Genomic DNA, 15,838 nt, shown 5'->3' with positions numbered 1-15,838 from the left:
TGATAGATAGTAATTGTGTGTGTGTTCAGTACATTGAGCATTTGCTGTGCACTTATCAAACATGTGGTAATGTCTCAGATATCAACTGCTTAACTAATAACAAAATAATACCAAGTTAGTATCACTGATATCATTCAGAGCTCAAACCGTTGCTGTAATAGTCATTTTTAAACACATTTTGAAATTATAAAAGAGGTGTGCAGAAGCTGAATTACAAAGAGGAACTTTGTCAACTTCCATTTAACAACATAAAGATGTAACAATTGAAAAACATTAAGCAGTGGTTAATCAATCTTAGCAATACTGAATTTAGTTTATGCAATCTACTAAACTGCAACATACCTTTTTTAATGACCATTAATTGAGTGTAGAAACCCATACAGTAATTAAGAGTATAGTAGTCTGCCTAAACTAACAACACAAAATGCTTGTTTTTCCTTTTATCAGTACTGAGTAAACATTTTAAATGTTCACAGTCTGGGATAGAACAAGCTTGTGTACCTCCTCCATAAGCTAATTTGAGTCAGTTATGCCAAATATTGAGCTGAGACTGAGGGTGTGGGTGATGGAGTGAAGCTGCGAAAGTCGAAGTGTGATATAGCAAGAGATCAGTGTTTGTATATATATATGTGTGTGTGTGTATGTATACATGTATGTGTTTGTGTGTGTGTGTGTATATATATACGACGTATTGTGCACTCCTGATCTATTATATAAAAAAAAAAATTATATATATAGAATTTTTTTATATTCATATTCATGGCATTTGTAGTCTGAATCACAATCTGATTGTATGGGTGGTTACCTACCAGGTAATGCTTGTGGTTGGTCGGCAAGTAGGTAGACGCTAATGTCTGAGGTTCTATCCCCGAGAGGGGGTGCAGTGAGTGTGTACGCCTGATGAGCCCGGAATTAGGGCGAAATACAGTCATGTGAAAACATTAGGACACCCTTTGAAAGCATGTGGTTTTTTGTAACATTTTTAATAAATGGTTATTTCATCTCCGTTTCAACAATACAGAGAGATTAAAGTAATCCAACTAAACAAAGAAAACTGAAGAAAAGTCTTTTCAAGATCTTCTGTAAATGTCATTCTACAAAAATGCCTATTCTAACTGAGGAAAAAGATAGGACACCCTCACATGTATTCCCTCTTAAATTGGCTCAGATCTCACACAGGTATATCACACCAGGTGCACATAATTAGTAGATCGTTACTCTGCATGTTGAATGAGGCTTGCCCTATTTAAACCTCAGACATTTAGTTTGGTGTGCTCCTGACTGTTGAAGTGAGAGTGAGCACCATGGTGAGAACAAAAGAGCTGTCAGAGGACTTCAGAAAAGATTGTAGCAGCCTATGAGTCTGGGAAGGGATTTAAAAAGATCTCAAAAGATTTTGAAATCAGCCATTCCACTGTCCGGAAGATAGTCTACAAGTGGAGGGCTTTCAAAACAACTGCCAACATGCCCAGGACTGGTCGCCCCAGCAAGTTCACCCCAAGAGCAGACCGCAAGATGCTAAAAGAGGTCTCCAAAACCCTAAAGTGTCATCTCGAGAACTACAGCAGGCTCTGGCTACTGTTGATGTAGAAGTACATGCCTCTACAATCAGAAAGAGACTGTACAAGTTTAACTTGCATGGGAGGTGTGCAAGGAGGAAACCTTTGCTTTCCAAGAGAAACATCGAGGCCAGACTGACATTTGCCAGAGATAAAGTTGACAAAGACCAGGACTTCTGGAATAATGTTCTTTGGACAGATGAGTCCAAAATTGAATTATTTGGACACAACAGCAGAGGACATGTTTGGCGTAAACCAAACACAGCATTCCAAGAAAAGAACCTCATACCAACTGTGAAGCATGGAGGTGGAAGTGTCATGGTTTGGGGCTGCTTTGCTGCAGCAGGACCTGGTCAGCTCACCATCATAGAATCCACGATGAATTCTACTGTGTATCAGAAGGTGCTTGAAGAACATGTGAGACCATCAGTTAGAAAATTAAAGCTGAAGCGGAACTGGACCATGCAACATGACAATGACCCAAAACATACTAGTAAATCAACCAAAGATTGGCTGAAAAGAAGAAATGGAGAGTCCTGGAATGGCCAAGTCAAAGTCCAGATTTGAATCCCATTGAGATGCTGTGGGGTGACTTGAAAAGGGCTGTACGTGCAAGAAACCCCTCAAACATCTCACAGCTGAAAAAGTTCTGCATTGAGGAGTGGGGTAAAATTTCCTCAGACCGATGTCGAAGACTGGTAGATGGCTACAAGAACCGTCTCACTGCAGTTATTTCAGCCAAAGGAGGTAACACTCGCTATTAGGGGCAAGGGTGTCCTATCTTTTTCCTCAGTTAGAATAGGCATTTTTGTAGAATGACATTTACAGAAGATCTTGAAAAGACTTTTCTTCAGTTTTCTTTGTTTAGTTGGATTACTTTAATCTCTCTGTATTGTTGAAACGGAGATGAAATAACCATTTATTAAAAATGTTACAAAAAACCACATGCTTTCAAAGGGTGTCCTAATGTTTTCACATGACTGTACGTGTCGCGTACTCTTTGCATTATTTGACAGTAAAACTATATGCAATCAAAATATATAAAAATATATCCATCCATCCATCCATTTTTCCAACCCACTGAATCCGAACACAGGGTCATGGGGGTCTGCTGGAGCCAATCCCAGCCAACACAGGGCACAAGGCAGGAACCAATCCTGAGCAGGGTGCGAAGCCACCGCAGGACACACACAAACACACCAAGCACACACTAGGGCCAATTTAGAATCACCAATCCACCTAACTTGCATGTCTTTGGACTGTGGGAGGAAACCGGAGCGCCCGGAAGAAACCCACGCAGACACGGGGAGAACATGCAAACTCCACGCAGGGAGGACCGAGGAAGCGAACCCAGGTCTCCTAACTGCTAGGCAGCAGCGCTACCACTGCGCCACCGTGCCGCCCTATAAAAAAATATTATATATATATATATATATATATATATATATATATATATATATATATATATATATATATATATATATATATATATATATATATATATATATATATATATATATATATATATATATATATATATATATATATATATATATAAAAATACACACACACTCTGAGTATACTTTTGGGTGCCAAACAGGCAAATATAATGATTTTCGGAATATATAACACCAAAATCTGACTATATAAAGTCAGCAGCAGAATATATAAAGTCACTCCTGAATATTTAAAGTCAAGTAAAGCTTAGTCTTGAAACCATTTGTCAAAGTCTGACAGACAATTTTTCAATCTGCTCTGTGTAGCGTATGCTGTCAAGTTGCGCACACGCCTTCCATTGCGCCTCCAGCTCTGATACGAGGTTTTGGATGTTCCCCAAATCAAGTTGATTTGTGGACAGATGTTCCTTTTTTCGTTTGAATACATTAACTGAGCTAGTCATATTGACCATGGTTTTCCCTTTTCCTTGTAGGTGTAAATTAAGCTCATTCAACATGTTTGTCAGATAGGAAAAAAAAAATGCCAAGACTAGCGGCCAGGTGTTTAATGACGGAGAAACTCCTTTTTCTCTGGCCAGGGGTCTTGAAATCTCAGCAGGAATTTCTCCCTAGCCATCTGCCTCAACAAAGGCATCTTTTATCATCCGTCCATCTTGGAAGGACTTTTTATGCTTAATGATCGAGTGACTCGCCCGGAACGATGCTTCGGTGTGTCTGCCTTTGCTTTTGAATTCAGCTGAGTGAAAAATGATGGCTGTTCGATTAACTGCGATTTTAGTTCCCTCTCCTTTCTCTTTCTCAAATCGCATTTTGGAAGGAAGTCAGTTTCGTAGTTTTTATGAACAGTTCAAAAGTGCCTTTCCACTTTTTCTTTCTTTGGAATAGCAGTGATAGATTGACAGATCAGACAGACGCACTTTCATTGTGATATTCATCTTCCAATTCCACATCCAGCCCATAACAACATTTTTTTTCTAATCTCTTCTTTAGTCAATTTAAAATTGGAAGGCTAACTAGATCACTTAGATAGCCGGAGTTTTGCAGTAGCTCTCGCGTTTGATCATGCGTGTGGGATGGCTAGTATGTTAGAAGAGAAGAGATCTCAGACTGGCCACCCTGTATGTCAATCAAGTGGCAAATGCCATAGGGAGGATATATGATAGACTAACAAAAAAAAAAATTTCAATGCAGCGCGAACGACGTATTGTGCACTCCTGATCTATTATATAAAAAAAAAAAATCTTGGGATGAGGCAAGACTTTTTTCAAGAGATTTTTTTTCAAATCCTGCGAGACAAGACTTTGGCCATGAGATTTTTTCAAGTCACGCCCTCCTGTCAACCATATTCAACCACGCACACGGTACTCTCACCTCTCATTCCTGTGAGTGCTTTGGACAGACACAGTTCCTGCTTTCTCAGCTCTTATAAATTTTTACGTTTTCCTCTCTATGTTCCCAATTAAAGATGATGATGTCCAAATCTTATTGAAGAATTTCATCCCGAAGGGTTTTCAACCGGAAAAATTACTACACAAGCAATCCTAGAATAGAGAAACATATGAAGTCAAACGAATTAACACCAAAAATGTTGATCTGTTACACAGCAAATTGGTTAAATGCATATCAATAGACTATGCTGATACAGTTTGTGGTGACCGTGTGAAACATGAAAACGTCAACGTACAATATTCCTTAGAATATCTACAAACGTTAACACCATCCGTTCTTCCACTGCAAAAATTACTTTAGAAAGAAGGATGCATCCAAGAAAGGTAATGTAGTAAATCTTACGCGGATAACATTAGACACCAAAGGAGATCTTGATTTGCCATTCGTATTAAAACGGTAACAGTTTCCCGTTAGAATATTTTTTGTAAAGAACATTAACAAATCTCAGAGCCAAACATTCAAAAAAGTTGTTTTATTTAATAGAGAGAAACGATGATGAGCTTATTATTACAAAGGGTACAATGAAGGCAAAATTGTATCAGTTTTTACAGTAGAGTGTCAGGGCAGTGGCAAATCAAATGAAATTTAATGAAATGAAGTTTATTTGGTAATGTTACACAATGACCAGAAACACAGTAGTAAATCAACAACAATGGATTAAATGCGAACATCTGTGTTAAGGAATAGAATTTATAACATATCTCAATCTGTCTGTTGAAATTTAAATAACCTTTATAGTAAGCTTAAGTTAAGCCATGTTAAGTCAGATAAATGAAATATAGCTAAATTATTTTTGTACATTAATTTAGAGCTTAGTGATTACATTAAAATGTAGCATGAGAAAAATCGAGCAATACTCTTTGTAAGGCAGGAGGGGTGTTACCTGGCTCCATGTATCTATCTCATGTCAATCTATAGCTGGGTTTATTAGTTTAACTCTGGCATAATATGACTTGCAAAATAGGTAGCTAGTTCCACGGTGGTGAGGATTAAAAGAGATGTTAATCCAGTGGAATCTGACACAGAGCCATGAGCTTCCTCCGCAGAAATCGGCGCATGTTCAAGAGTACTGACACAATGAAGTTGACATGGTGTAAATGGCTAGAGGTTTAAAGAATGATACTGCAATTTGGGTGAGGAGACAGCCAATGTGCACAGGATCAAGGAGACATTCTACTTTTAAAGGTTTAGTGGTTAATTTTTCCCGCCTTGAGTTTAATCTTTGTAAAAAGCTTATGTTCTGCAAATGATGTGATTGAGGCAGGAGTACACATTCAGGAAATTCAATATTTGTAACCAGGCACTCGCTGCTTAAGTGAGATAGGATAGTCAACTACAGTTGTGCTTATTATCATTCAATTAATAAAAAAAGGCTAATCTGTGCTAGGTGTGCTCACTGAATGCGTTTTACGTGTTTGTGGATAAGAAAAAATGTTTATCAAATATTTACTGGAAAACGTTTCTACATGCTTCAATTGTTTTCAAGTCAGGAACACCAGGTGCTCCTAGGCAAAAAGGTTACCAAGGAACCCAGTTAAGTAAGCCATTGAATCCATAGCATGCCTCTGACTATCTCTTCCCCGATCTCTTTTGGTATTCTTTGTATTCAGCCAGGTCTTTTTGGAGATTGATGATGGTTTACTAATGTGTTAGAATGTAGTATTGTTTCTTCATGTGTTCTCTTGTTAATTTTTCTTATAATTGATTTTTTGTATTTCAGGTTGTACAGAGTTTGGAGGATCATCACCAGGAAGTGATCTCTTTTTACAGGGACTATGGTTTCCAGGGACTCATTGCTCATGATTCGGAATATGCCCTTTGTAATATCCCAGCTTACTTCAGTTCACATGCTCTCAAACTCAGCTGGAATGGCAAGAACCTAACTACAAACCAGTATCTCATGGCAGAGGTGGCCAAGCAATTGGGACTGAAACCTTCACAATTTCCTACCTTTGCAGCACTCTTGGGTAAGAGTTAAAAACTGCCAGACCTGCGCCATTTTTTTTTTAACCTTTCATTGGTACTTATATAATCTGATTAGTCTGATGTTAACACATTTAACCTGGCTGGACAAATGAATGTGATCTTATTTGTGTTAACATAATAAAGATAGTTGGTGAAAGCAGAACAGTTTCTTTCCTTTCAGACCATATTAACACACAAAGATGTCCTGTTTGTCCTGACTACTGTTTGTCATATTCATAAGAACATGCTTATATTGAAAATGTATTTATTACAGGTAATCACATCCTTCCAGATGAAGATCTGGCAGCATTTCACTGGAGTCTTCTGGGGCCAGAGCATCCTCTGGCATCACTAAAGGTACATCTAGATAATATATGTGTAATTTTACAGATTTTAGAAAGCAATGACAATATATCATTTAAAATTGTCAGCTGCATTGAGGTTTTACTTTTAGTCTTCTTGCTGTTATACTAGGTGGTACAGCTGTCTTTCCTCCATTAAAAACTGCAAACAGTTCACCATTTTGTTTTTCTCCAGATCTTTTGTAAGTTCTATGGCTGTAAAGATTCTCCTTTTGTCTTATTCTTGCTTCTTTGTGTCGAGCTAGGCACTTGTGAGATTAAATCCTAGTGTCTCCATCTACCTCTACTATAAAGAACAAACTTATTTTTGATTTTTTTTTAAACACTTTAGGTGCGTGCCCATCAACTTGTTCTGCCCCCTTGTGAGGTGGTCATTAAAGCTGTCTCAGAGTATGTGGCTGCCATTAAGGACCTTAATAATTTAGAAGCAATCGCACGTGATGTGTTTCGGCAGTCTCAGGTATGTACCTGAAATTTAGAACTAACTTTAAAGTTTTTCACACTGTTTATATGTAATATTTATGTTTGGATGGTCGGTCTGAATGTTTCATCCTGATGTTGCTGATAGCTGTTCACTTGAGCTGAAATTAATGTGGTGTGTAATGGATATTTCGCCTTAGAGTTATTGTACTTTATGGGTTTTGTTTCCGGTCTGTCATATCTAATGGAAAGCTTAGTATTGTTTCTCTGCCATTTCTTTAGTCTAGAACTGAAGACAAGGTTGAACGCTTTAAAAAAGCAGTTGAATATTTCTCTGCTGCTAGCAAACCAAGACCATTGGCCATGGGTCCTTCACCATTTATCTGTGAGTAATTATTTTGTTAGTATTTTATGTGAGGTTATTAAATCCAAAAATAAGTATTATTCACTGAGCATTAGTTAAATTAAGATGTGAAATATGTTTATTACAGTGCAATACGACAATTATTTTTTCCATTAACTCAAATAAAAAAAAGGTTATGAACAGCCTTTTAATACTTGTTTTTGTTTGGGTCTCTTATTACATTGTTTGCCGTAGTGACATTTGGAACCCAAGGAAGGGAGAGGTGGCAGCATTCATCAGTGCCCATAATGGATAGTCAATATTAGACTTGCATAAATTGTGTCCCTCTGTGTACATACTGTGGAATTTACCGCGTATGTGCCACTTACCTTTCACTTCCCTTACATTTCATAAATGGGACCACTAATGTATTGACTGGCTCTAATCTCCATTTTGGATCTTTTTTTGTGGGCACCATTTACCACTATTGGCAAGATGCCACCCTGGGCGATTGCCTATGTCATCCATATCTAAATTATATTTACCACTGCTTTGCATAATGTGTTTAGATACTAGATTCATATTTATTAACATTTTTGATATATGGTAGGTTTAATTCTCTGTTATAAACAACTTATTTTATGTGCAGGTAATAGATCATACATAACTAGGTTTCTGCTCTCAGTGTAATTTGAGTACGTTATAATCTTATAGATCGTTGTAACGTTTATGTAACCTTACATTGACGTTTACTCACAAGCACATTATCTCACATCCTTGACACCAGCTGCAATATACTGTAGATGTATTGTGTATACATATTTAGAACTAATAGGAGGGAAATGACTTTGGAGAGACATGACACAACATCATTTATTTATGGTTTTAATGGTAAAATCCAAGGCTTATTTATTTTAACAGAAATTAATACAAATAATCATGATCTTCAAACCAGCCAAGAATAGCCTTTATCCAATCACAAATTTTTGTATATGTTATTATTCATTTATTATTGTAATTCTAAGTTTTACTTAATAGGCAACTCATGGGACTCATTATGTATCAACAGTTTTGCAAATAATCTCATAATAACACACAAAAATGATCACTGGTTCTGCAAGTGGAATCTATTAAATATAACCCTGTCAGTGACATAAGGTTTCTTTTCAATAAGGGATGTTACAAGAGATTTTTTTAGTACTTCCCGTGCAAAATATGCTCGTCACAGTCAATGTAATGAAGATCAACGTAGACGATGAGAGTGTGAATGGTATACTGTCAAATAGTAGGTAAATGAGTAGGACACCTGTAATGAAATCATTCGAGTCCTATAAAGTTTTATAGAAATTAATAATAAAAAATAGTAGTAAAGTGTAGTTCAAACTTTAGCCTTTTAGAACGTTTTTTTCTGAAGGCTGAATATTTCCCACACTATTTAGACTAAAGTAGTCTGTGTCTTTGTGTGATAAGTTGGTTGATCCAAAGGATGTTTTCCTTTTTCTACAGTTTCTGGATTTGGTCCAGGTCAATTTGGAGGACCAGCACCACCTCATGGTCACATTGGAGCATTGCAACCCGGCAAATCTTTGGTGAGAAACCACTGATTAAAAAAAGTAACACTTGTGTTCTGACAAATGCATATGTTTTATACTTAAAGTAGAAGGCAGTTTGTGTGCATCATGCTTCGTTGGCTCTCGTACTGAAGTTTGTTAGACTGACAGATTTTAAATAAAAACTTTATTTTGTATGTCTTATTACTTTATTAAATGTGTGCGTGTTTGTGTTATGAAATATCTTCTTTCAAAAGAAAAAATTATTTAAATTGGTGGACTGTACAATACTGAAATACTCTTGACAGTTATGACACAACACATCAAACTTGTATACTGTCTGATACAGAGAGAGAAATAAGTGTTCCTGTAATTGTTTTTTCTTGGTGCATTTCCTTTTTATGTATTTAAGAGTAACTTTTTTGCTAATGCTTTAAATTTAAAGGGACTTTGTGGGGGGAAAAATGTTCTTGTTGCATTGTTTTTCATGATTATTTTTTATGTTTATTTATTTTAGTTTGTGGCCCCAAATATGTCTGGAAAGATACCTTATCATGGAGGATCTTTCCTAAGTGGTCCCCATCCAAACCCAGCTCTGATGTTCTCGCACCCATCCTCAGCACCCGGAGGCCATTTGCCTGTGCAGGAATGTAATGATGGTTTATCCAAGATTCCCTTCACAGAGTGGTCTGCTCCTTATGATAATACTGCTGGCCGTATTTCTGGCTCCACAATGGCCAACACATCATCTGGGAACATGGGAAACAAGTATCCTAATCATCATTTAGCCACTAAACCATCTCCTTCCTCGGGGCCTGCTTCATCACCATCATCGTCTTCAGATGGAGAAGACCACAATAGTGCAGGCGTAAAGTAAGAGATTTTTTTGACTGTAAATACAAAGGTGATTTTTATGCAATTAGTTTACACTGTTTTCTTGAAAAATTTCATTTGCTATATTTGCAATGGTTTCTGTAAAATTAAATACTATTACTAATAAAATACTACAGTGCTGAAAAAAAATTGTAAACTTTTGAGCAGTGTAGATGATTCTGTCTTATCTTGGCTGCCAACTATACACAGAGCTATGTGCAAATGTCTGGTTGATTATGTTCTTCCGATGGCCTTGACACTTTTGCTGTTTTCCAGTTAAACTTAGAACAGTGACAGGCTGATATGGGATGTGAACTCCACCAACTAAAATTACTTTTATGTTCATTTACACCTTGTGATTTTAAGTCTTTTTAGAATAGATACATTCTTGTTAAGGGTATATTTTCCTTAAAATTGAGGACATATTTCTTCAAATGGAGAACAGTATATAATTAAATAAATGCAACCAAATACTGCAGTTGGCACCATTCTTTTAGGAATGTTTTTTGACTGCAGTGAATTGATGTGCACATTGTACCATCTTAGTCTACAATAATATCGCGATGGGCAACCGCTATTGCTAGTTCAATAGCCTGTTATGTTGTAACAGAATATTGCATTTTTCTTTGTCCACTTGCATCAGTGTGTGTGTAATAAAATTGTAAGCTGTTTGTTTGTCAGTTTGCTTTTTTGCGTCAAACCAGCTAAACCAATTTACACGCAATTGTGCATATGTGGATAGTCCAACAGAAAATATGGGCTATATGGCAGGGAGAGGGAGGGGCACTGTAACCAAAAAACCGTAATTGACATGGGTACTACAGTTCCCAACAGGCAGCAGTAGTACACTGGGGCATTGTTATCTGCACATATCTAAGACCACAAGTACAGCGTTTTTGTTTTTTTCTCATCTAACTTGGATAATTTTAGCGTCTAAGCATGCATCTTTTGTCTCATTGTGGGTTGTTTGACTATGTTGCATTTCCGAAATACAGTTTGTGCCAGTTTTTCATCTAGATCCTTTTCTGTAGCTGTATATGTCATGTAGGGGTGTACAGTGTTGCCGAACCCAGTTTTACTTTCTTTCATCCATCCATCCATTATCCAACCCGCTATATCCTAACTACAGGATCACGGGGGTTCTGCTGGAGCCAATCCCAGCCAACACAGGGTGCAAGGCAGGAAATAAACCCCGGGCAGGGCGCCAGCCTACCTACTTTCTTTCAATCCCTCAAAAAACTTATAAAACTCCAAAACACCCTTAGTAATGAGTTTCACGGTTGCGTAATCGCATGTAAAATGAAGTTTAACATAAGTTTTGCAAAGCCACAATGCTAAATTGCCCATAGTGTGTATGTGTGCGCACATTCATTCTGGGATGGATGGGTGTTCCACACTGGGATTGTTTCAGCCTCTCTCTTGAAACTTGCTGGGATGGTTCCAGCTCCACCCCAACCTTGTTCTGGGTAATCAAGTTTGGAATATGGATGTATGCAAACATGTTTTGCTCACCACTATTTTGTGATGTTATAAGTGGGTTGAGAAAATGGATGGATGGACGTTATAACACCGGAGTAAAATGTGGAACACCAAATCTCTGAAATCAATTGATGACAGTATGGTTTTATCAAAAATCCAACAGCATTGTACATCTGCGTATTGTTACTTAATGCAATAGAGAGAAGCTGTGGTGGAACAGAACATTATTGTATGTTGAATTGCTATTCAGCATACGGTATAAAGAGAGTGACTGATGATGACATTACTGTTTCTTGAAGATAGACATTTGTTCAAGTTCATTTTACGATGAGGCAGTTTTAGTTTTAGGCTTCAATTCCATTACAGCCTTGTAATTTGCAGGAATTTTAATTTTACAAGAAATCAACTTTGAATAATTTTTATAGTATTATCGAATGCCGCTTTCTCCTGTAGTGATGTTTGTGAAAACCACTCCCCCACCCACTCACACCAACACTGTAGATGTGTTCTGTGGTCAGTGGATTCTATTATTCAGCCAGCCATCCAGTTTATTGTGCTATTGAAAAAGTATTTTTGAATTAACTGTAAACCATAAAAATACAAAGTATCAATCATGCACAAAAACGAGATGTAGTGTAGTTGATGGAAGCATACTAGCATTTCAGCCAACAATGACAAAGGGGCAAACTTTTAAAATATACATAAATAGTTGCTTCATTACCTTAAGTCATCATACAGATATACCCACACAATACTTGGTAACCAATGCTTTGGTACCAAGTCGATACCAAAATTCCAAAAACATAATGACACTAGGTTTGTTACAGTATTGGTAGTATAGAATGAAAGTTCGTACTGGATTCTTGCATGACAAGTAGACAAATCACATCAAAATGGCTTCCAGTGGTAATGATACATACATATGCCCATCTGTTTTCCAAACCTGCTTATTCAAGGCAGGATCATGAGGCAGCGGGAGCCTACTGTATCTCATCAAGCAACAGACACTGGCAGGAACAACCCCTAGACAGGGCACCAACCCATTGCAGGTTGATCACACAAACTAGAAGCAATTTGTGCTTTGTGTTCGATGTAGAATTTCAGTCCACAACAGCAGAACTCATGAATAATTAAATTAAAAAAGAACATAGTCATTTATTATTTCCATTTTTATCTTATTATTGAGTTACTTTAGAAATTGATTTATGAGTGCTATGAAAGAAAAATTATGTGACCAATTAAATTTACTTTGTGTCATGCATTTGTAGGAGCAGGTTAAACGGAACGGGGGCTTTGCATTCATTCTCTGATTGTATTGAGCACATCAACGCAAGTCGATCCAAGCATCAGTCTGTCCTCTGAATGGTGTATACAGTTCATAACACACGGAAGATGTTTGAAGAGAAGCAGGAAACAACAAAATATATTTTTACACAAAAAAAGTATATCCTTGCCAGCTGTGATCATCACAAACTATAACAAATAGCCAACAATATGAGCGACAGAAACAATTATATTGAAACAAAATCATTAGAGATACAAAAGTTAATTACAAAGAAAGCAAAGTCGGTGTTAAAATTGCACAGATGATTCTCCAAGGAATACAAAAACAAGCTGAGAGATTCAAAAAAGCAGATTTCACGTGTGTGCGTGTATACTGTATGTATGTATGTATGTATGTATGTATGTATGTATGTATGTATGTATGTATGTATGTATGTATGTATGTATGTATGTATATATATATGTATATGTATATGTATATATATATATATATATATATATATATATATATATATATATATATATATATATATAGCAAAAGAATATAACAATAAAAACTAAAACAAAGCATGGTGTAAACCTTAAGTTTAAATTAAGTTCATAGACACGCTGGCGTTTGTCATGCCTACAACGAATACAATATTCGCGAGATACAAGTTTAATGAGAAGACGCAGGGTATAAACGAGACTTTTGATCACTTTGTAACGGAGTTAAAATTGCTGGTGAAGGACTGTGCTTATGCAAACGAAGATGAGATGGCCAGGGATAGAATAGTGTTTGGCACAAACTCGGCAAAAGTGGGAGAGAAAGGGTCCGAGCAAACATTAAATAAATCCTTGGACATGGCAAGATCGCACGAGATAGCGCAACCACAGCTGAGGACCTTCGATGCATGTACTCCGAGCGGCTCACGTGAACTGACTGTGAACGCAGTACGCACACAAAAAGCAAGACCTCCAAAGAGCTCTGAACAAAAAACGCATTACACAATTGAGAAAGCAGCAAAGAATATGAAGCGTGTGACACATACAAGCATATTCATAAGTGCGGGTACTGCGGAAACAAAGTACACGGTGGAAAAAGTCAATGTCCAGCTAAAGGAAGACAGTGTAAAAAATGGTAAATTGAACCACTTCACTAAAGTTTGCAGGACTGGGAAAGGTAAACCCGTGCATGCAGTGTGTGATGTCTCGGGTAAAGAGGAAGACGAGCTGTTTATTGATGCAGTATGAGAGGAACAACCCTCTGAAGCTGAACAAGCCTTTGTAGACATATCAATAGGAAAGCAAGGTGTAAAGCTTAAGTTTAAATTAAGTTCATAGACACGCTGCCGCTAAATATTCGCAGGCAAATCCACAACTTAATACCGGGAATGCCTGTTAAACATCTTAGATTCACGAGTGCCGATTTGGGTAGTGAACACTTCGATGAATGAATCCTGTTATCTTTACAGCGGTTGACAAACACGGAATTTAACTTGAACACAACACATCCTCCAAATTGTTTTATTATCTTTCTGCTTTGGACAAAATTGTGTTCTATTGTGAAATGTGATTTTAAAAAAAAATGTATCTTTTAATGTGTATGGATTATTCTTGTATAATGTTAAAGAAAAATGTGTGTGGCTAAGAATTTCAGTAAGGAAACAAGTGAAAAGCCTGGGACTGGTGAACTAAATCTCCTAATTTAAATCCAGCCAGCTCTGCATTTTTCTTTCTGAAATGGAGGTTAGGTGTCAGATAATGAAAAGCAATTGAAAATCACTGGCCAACATCAGTAAAGCAAACCAAGAGCTTGGTGATGTAAGCGTATTGTAGATATGCCTTCACAATGGCTGGTGGAGGGTGGAGTTTGACACCCTATGAGAATTACTTAGTGGATACAATTGGTACAATGGCATGTATTTGTGGGGAAAGCTAACCAGTGAGTTGTGCACCACAAAGCTGATGAGAGAGGAACTGTTGACACAAGAAGACCCTCCAAGCTAGCAGTCAGATTGTCAACTGGCTGAACACAGATATCCATTTAAGTGAGTAGTTGATAAAACTGGATTTAATTCCAGTGGCCCATGTCCAGTCCCTGCCACCACTGCTATGGTGTATTTTATGCACTTATTATTATGCTGAATTACATGCCACAGTGATGCAATATTTTTTGTTGCTACATTTTTGTATTTAGTTTACAGTTCATTGAATATAGTAGTATGCCGTTGCAGTATTTTTCATTAGGAATTAGGATGCTGTCGAGGAGGGATTTTGTAAAGGCTAACATCTTAGAATTACTAATGTGCTTTCTCATGTGTTTCTTTTTTTTTTTTTTAGCCATATCCCAGATAAATCACAATCAAAAGGAGGTTGGGATGATTCTGGGAGTGACCGGGGCAAAGTAGGTGGTAGTAGTGAATGTCATCATGGGAATGGCAGCCCTCAGATCCCTTCCCTCCTCTCCATGGCAACCCGCAATCATATGGACATCACTACGCCTCCACTGCCCGAAGTTGGTGCAGAAGTATTACGCGTAGCAGAGCATCGACACAGGAGGGGGCTTATGTATCCCTACATTTACCATGTTCTTACAAAGGTGAGATTGTGAAAGTGAGCAGCTTAACAATAGATCTCTTGTCTAGAGGTTTGGACATATATGGTATTGTGCTTGTTTCTTTTTTTAACATATTTTGCATGTTTTTCATAGGGGGAAATTAAGATTGCAGTGTGCATAGAAGATGAGTGCAATCCTGATCTTCCACCTGCTGCTGCACTGTTTCGATCAGCACGTCAATATGTGTATGGTGTTCTCTTCAGTTTGGCAGAGACCCAGAGAAGAATGGAGAGATTGTCTCTACGAAAGAGGGTTCCACTTGATGGTACATATTTACATTTTTAATGCTTTATAAAATGTTGTGTGGTTTTACGAATACTGAAAGTACTTTTAAATGTCATATTTTGGGTTAGCAGAAATATTTTCCTTTACTTGTTTTCTTTCATCAATTGCTCTCAAGCGTTCATATTCGTATACGAAGTTAGTGCTGTTTCCATTTTCTTATTAAAGTCTCTTTGTTAATTGTTATGCCCTAAGTCAAAGATGTGAATTGTTGTA

The 15,838-nt window shown here is 37.2% G+C and overlaps 1 protein-coding gene across 1 annotated transcript in view; it reads left to right on the top strand.

Annotated features, from left to right (window-relative positions):
* The window catches only part of fam120c (family with sequence similarity 120C), a 61,183-nt gene that overhangs the window by 30,450 nt on the left and 14,895 nt on the right, over positions 1-15,838 (top strand). The window contains exons 2-9 of the mRNA XM_039775370.1: positions 6,186-6,432; positions 6,705-6,787; positions 7,124-7,252; positions 7,495-7,597; positions 9,062-9,144; positions 9,623-9,978; positions 15,064-15,322; positions 15,434-15,605. Coding sequence (XP_039631304.1) covers positions 6,186-6,432; positions 6,705-6,787; positions 7,124-7,252; positions 7,495-7,597; positions 9,062-9,144; positions 9,623-9,978; positions 15,064-15,322; positions 15,434-15,605 — 1,432 coding nt within the window. The remainder of the gene's footprint in view (positions 1-6,185; positions 6,433-6,704; positions 6,788-7,123; positions 7,253-7,494; positions 7,598-9,061; positions 9,145-9,622; positions 9,979-15,063; positions 15,323-15,433; positions 15,606-15,838) is intronic.

This window comes from Polypterus senegalus, chromosome 13 (genome assembly GCF_016835505.1).
Source record: "Polypterus senegalus isolate Bchr_013 chromosome 13, ASM1683550v1, whole genome shotgun sequence".
Lineage (NCBI taxonomy): Eukaryota > Metazoa > Chordata > Cladistia > Polypteriformes > Polypteridae > Polypterus > Polypterus senegalus.
The sequence above is the reverse complement of the archived record's forward strand: the minus strand, read 5'-3'. Positions and strand labels throughout refer to the sequence as shown.